Genomic DNA, 5,238 nt, shown 5'->3' with positions numbered 1-5,238 from the left:
GCGGGGTGCGGTGGGCCGGGGGGCGGCGAGGGGCGCGTGGCGCGGGGCGTGGGGCGTGGGGGGGGGGTGGGGGGCGACTTTCTGTGTTTTTAGGGTATCAAGGGTGGTGAAAATGTGTTGGTTTACATTGTGTGAGTCTGTCATATCTGAAAGTGCACTTTTACTTTTACAGTTTTCTGAATATGCTGTAACTATAGAAATGTAAATGTTATTTTACTTGAAAAATATACTTTAATAAAGATTTTAATGTAGATGTTATCAGCTCTTATTGAATTACAACTGAGGTTCCTAATTTTGGTCTCCTTGTGTCTGTCGTCACCCATGCTGTGGTGGAGCGAAATCATCTTGTTCGCTTTGTGTGAAAGCAACTGACTCGTCCTGTTTTATACACATTTATTGTTTTAAATGTTTCAGTTCTGCTGACTCGCAGTTGAAGCGCATTAATATGTGTGTACAGGTTTAAACAGCGGTCCGAACAACAACAACACAAGCATCGTTTCTTCACTTGTCTGGACTTCATCGCTGGGGAAACACAATCCTGACTCGGTTGTTTTGTAAATGATGTGATATATTCAGCCCAAATATTACTGTACATTTTAATTATATCCTATGTGGTAAATACAAATTGTCAATTGTCTTATTGAGGGTGAGTATTGCTCATTGTTTTAATTATGCAATTCCCAGTAAACTGCTTGTTTTTCATTTAAACAGTTCCCTGTTCGTTTTCTTCTTCTTTGGTAACACCAAACGAGTCATCGAGTATAAACCAATCCTCCCTGCTGCTTCCTGTGAGCAGCAACTACAATTCAGATTTATTGGCAGCTAGCTTGATGGAGCCTGAAACTTCACGTCGGAATCTACGCACTTGATTCATTTCCTCGCGCCGCCATTCTTCGGTCGAGTTGTTTCTTTCAAAGGCCGTCAGGTTGAGGTTAGGACATCGGAAGTCTCGCGAGATAAATAGCAAGTGCCCTCCGAGTCCAGTTGTGTAAATTTATGCTCCCGGGTCGATGGAGTAACGACTAGAGGGGCGTAATGTTGCTGATGTGGACACATTGACTGATTGATCGCACGCCTGCTGTGAAGATGACCTCATAACCGAACAGTGGGGTTTACTACGTTTGAGGTTTGACCACTAGATGGTGCTAAATGTTAGCCAGAAAAATGCTGGCTACTCCTTATATTTGCCCGTATTTATGCCTAGACAAAATAAGATCAGTAACTTTAAGAGGTTTCAGTAGGATTTAATAGTTTAAGTCGTGCCAAAGATTATTAAAAGCACATTTTCTTTGTAAAGCACTTTTATAAAAAGTCAGTTTGCAAACAAAATTACAAACAGAAAAAAAACATTAGGTTCTGGATCATTCTAAAACTTTAGTATTTTATTCTGTTTAGGTGTAAGACGCACAAAGTAGAACCTCTGCCTTAGTCTTGGGTCATTTGTATCTTTTAGTTTTTTTCCCCCAGGTTTTCCCTCCATTTATTCAGCCATCAACTTTGACCAGTTTTATTCTTTTCTACAAGAAAAGCATCTCTGCAGCAGCATGATGCTGCCTCCACGTTTCATGGTGGTGATGTGCAAATTTAGTTTTCCACACCACTCAGCATGTTGCTTGTCAGGCTCATCTGACCAGAGCACCAGCAAGTTCCTCTGGATTTCTTTTTGCCACTCTTCCATAAAAACAGGATGCGACGTGCATGACTCACTGCGCTGCCAAACGAACCTAAGCTGTTGAACTAAGCAGCTTCTCCAGAGATACAACGGTCTGATTAATGCTCTTCCTGTTAGACCTGTCAGCTTAGGTGGGCAGTGGGTCTTCGATGAACAGAACTTTTTAATAATGATTTTTACAGCACATTTCAGCAACAAGCCAAAGTGCTTTTCACTGGAAAAACGCAATACAATGAACAAAACAAAAAAAAATATTGTATGGCATAGAAATGCTGCATCTCCATGTTTGGTTCTGTGGACACAGAGACTAGAGCCAGAAGACCTGAGTGGTCTGGAAGGTTGACATAGCAACAGGACTTTCATGCATTTTGGTGCTGTGTTGTTCAGTGATTTATAAACTAAAATATTTTAAAGTCCATTCTCTCGGAGGCAGAAGAAGGACTTCAGAACCGGAGTGACACACTCCATTTCCTAAAGTGTTTGTGAGAACGTGAGCAGCATTTCAGATCTACTGTGGGTTCTGGTCGAGTGGAGCTCGGTACAGTCAATCCGGGATTGTCAATCCGTAAACCGTGGCAAACGAGGCACAAGCAATGTTGATGTTTTCGTCAATGATTTCAGCTAAGAACATTTCCTTTGCGTGTGTTGGTGTTGAATGGTAGCTTCGCAGCCTCTCCTTGTAGTTTTCATACTGAACTGAAGTTTTGCGCCATTTTCACTCAGCCCTTTGACAATGGCCCCCTTCATTTCTCACTAGTTGAGCAATTCTCCACTGTACTTTCTCACTCAACTTTCACTTTAATGGGAGCTTGTATTGTAGAAAGTTATTTATTGGATTATCTGCTGAAAGGGATATGGGAAAGTAAACTTGAAGGTTTCAACTGTGCCCTTAAAAGTAAAAAAAAAAAAAAAAAAAAATGGCAGGTTTAACACCCAACACCGTTTTAAACTTCCCCACAACTGTAAACCTGATCTGTTTTTGTGATGCTGTTTGTTCACTGATTTTCTGTGAAGAGCCCCTCTGCCTTTTTAAATATAAATACAGCTGTTATCTGATTAAATTACACTCAGGTGGGCTATTTACTACCTAAGAGACTTATCTTGGTAAACTGGGATGAATACAAATGCGCCCAACATGTTTTACATTTTTATTTGTAAAATGTTGACCTTTTTTTTTTTTTTTAGATCACTCCATGTCTAAAATCCCTTTAAAAAAAAACAACACTGAAGTATATAGCTTTAATTGTGACAAAGTGTAGAAAAGGTGCAGGTTAATGGATGCTTCCATGGCGGTCCAATCATTTAATGATACTAATAAAACAGTTTGGTCAATTTTTTGTTTATTTACACAAAAATGGGACATACAGGTGTTGAACTGGAGACATCTTATAAGGTTCACAAGAAAGGAAGCGGCAGATTGTTCACTATTGTTCGGTCGATAAAACGTCTGTCGACATGTGAAATCAACTGTGCGACTGGATATGGTTAAAATTAGAATGACATTTTCAATTTCACAGGCATTTAACTCCAGCAGAGACACGTATAAAAGCAGATCGTTTCGACTGCACAAGGGAGCTTAAAATGCAATTTCGCTTTATGGAGAGCCAGAGGAATGTACGACTCTGTACGACTTCATTTCATAATACTCGACGACAAGATGCACTGTATTTACACACACCGCACTGAGCAAACGTCACATTACTGCCTTATGGGGAAAATACGCTGAATGTCTTAAGTTTCGTCTCCATTTTGAGTGTTTTGAGAGGGACCCAACAAGCACCCTTTGTTGAAATGAAAAAAATCAGTCAGAGATAATCCATCATGTCATCCGCCGCCCTGAAGGATGCCTGACACGGCGCAGGTTAGCACAACGTTGAAACGGTACTCCATTCGAGTAGGATGAAGTCGCTGTGCTGATTTAATCGCTCTAAAATGGATTTCTACTTGTCGTCTGCTTGCAGCGAGAGTTGAATAAAAAATGCAAATGAGCCTTGAAGAATACTGTAACGCTCCCGAGGCTATTGCTTTTTGACTGCAAGGCTTTCATTACCATCTGTGGTCCTCATTTTGTTTTGTTTTTTTTTGTTTTTTTCTGGTGCTTGTTAGTTAAAAGTAGTGCCATTAGACAAATGTATGGGTTAAAGAGCAACAAAAAGGGGACTGGGGCTAACAGGTTTCCACTGGTTTCCACAGTGCACAGAGATAAATGAGTCGATTTACTTGTTAATACACAGAATAACTAGTTTCTGCACCCGCTGGCTGAGACAGAACACAAACATGACTGCACCTTAATGAGGATTTCAAACAGTAACAAATACAAGTGTTTTGTTTCTGTTCGCCTACTGACAACACTAGCTGTTCCACGTGTACAGAATATTGCAAAGTATAATTTCTTTTTTCAACGGCAAGCAGTGTAGTTTACCTCGAATATCAATATTTAGACAATATTGGCTACGTTCTCTAAAATGCTGCTTCCCTGCAGTCATTGAAGGAGTGGCAGGAGAGAGACGTGGTTGCTTTTTCAGAGCGATATAAAACACGGAGAAGCTAGGGTTGAATGCCAGGGGCTGCAGATGAGTGGGGGGAGAGGGATCGACTTCTACTCTAGTGACTGGAGCATGAGGAGCTGCTTGAGGACCTTGGTCTGACTGGTCTCCCTGATCTCTCCTGCCAGGAACATCTCGTCCACCACGGTGTACACCTTGAAACGCAAAGGAAAAAAACAAAAAAAAAACAAAAAAAAAAACACAAGGAGTTGTCATCTGTGCTGCATTCGGGTTGTAAAACAATTGCAAAGTGTCGACATGGGAAAAACAATCTCACCTTGTAAAAGTTGAACACAAGGTCCAGTTCACACACATTGTGGAAATATTCATTTAGCACCTTCAGGGAAAAGAAGAAGAAGAAGAAGAAAAAAAAAAATCAGGAGAAATCAATGTTCTGATTGAAACAAGCTAATTTAATAGCATGTTGAGCACAATAATGACTTCATGAATCTACAAAAGTGTCAATTCTGTCTTCTACCGGCAGGAAGCAATTTTACATTAAAATTGCTCTTACGCCGAGCGGTGATGGAGAAGCTGCAGCACACTGAAAATATCAGCCACTTTTCACAAAACCGAACAGTGTGTCAAATGGCTATGGAGCTACAGTGCATCATGTCAATATGACAAAGAAAACAGAATCATCCCAGAGGGAAAAAAAAAAAAAAAAAAAAAAACTGAAAAGGAGAGGCGGAAAACACATTTATAACTTACTACATTTGAAGAGATGTTTATTTCAACCTGTTGTTGAAATAATGTGACAAAACTCATTTGGTGTCTCTAACATCTTATTGCATTTTTTAACTCTACACGTCAGATAATGAGTAGTCTATGGATATGAAGAGAAAAGGGGGGGGGGGGGGTTAAACCCCTTTTTTTTTTCTTTTGTTTAAATGGTTTAAAAAAAAGGGAAATCTCGAGCCACAGCCATAGCACCAAATGAATGAATCTTAAAAAAAAAAAAAAAAAAGGGAAAAAAAGAGTGCATCTTTTTTCTCTAGATGTGGCCATATAGAACACAGG

At 40.0% G+C, this 5,238-nt stretch overlaps 1 protein-coding gene and 1 long non-coding RNA gene across 2 annotated transcripts in view; both read right to left on the bottom strand.

Moving 5' to 3' along the window:
* Positions 1 to 5,238, bottom strand: part of LOC106936924 (uncharacterized) — a 19,367-nt gene that overhangs the window by 5,554 nt on the left and 8,575 nt on the right. The window contains exon 2 of the long non-coding RNA XR_001422260.1: positions 1,704 to 1,706. This is a non-coding gene — a long non-coding RNA (uncharacterized LOC106936924). The remainder of the gene's footprint in view (positions 1 to 1,703; positions 1,707 to 5,238) is intronic.
* Positions 4,074 to 5,238, bottom strand: part of ap2s1 (adaptor related protein complex 2 subunit sigma 1) — a 7,002-nt gene continuing 5,837 nt past the window's right edge. The window contains exons 4-5 of the mRNA XM_015018183.1: positions 4,496 to 4,555; positions 4,074 to 4,373 (exon numbers count right to left, since the gene is read on the bottom strand). Coding sequence (XP_014873669.1) covers positions 4,272 to 4,373; positions 4,496 to 4,555 — 162 coding nt within the window. The 3' untranslated portion in view covers positions 4,074 to 4,271. The remainder of the gene's footprint in view (positions 4,374 to 4,495; positions 4,556 to 5,238) is intronic.

Source organism: Poecilia latipinna, unplaced genomic scaffold, assembly GCF_001443285.1.
Source record: "Poecilia latipinna isolate Pla-1442-1.1 unplaced genomic scaffold, P_latipinna-1.0 Scaffold2243, whole genome shotgun sequence".
In the NCBI taxonomy this organism is placed as follows: domain Eukaryota; kingdom Metazoa; phylum Chordata; class Actinopteri; order Cyprinodontiformes; family Poeciliidae; genus Poecilia; species Poecilia latipinna.
The sequence above is the reverse complement of the archived record's forward strand: the minus strand, read 5'-3'. Positions and strand labels throughout refer to the sequence as shown.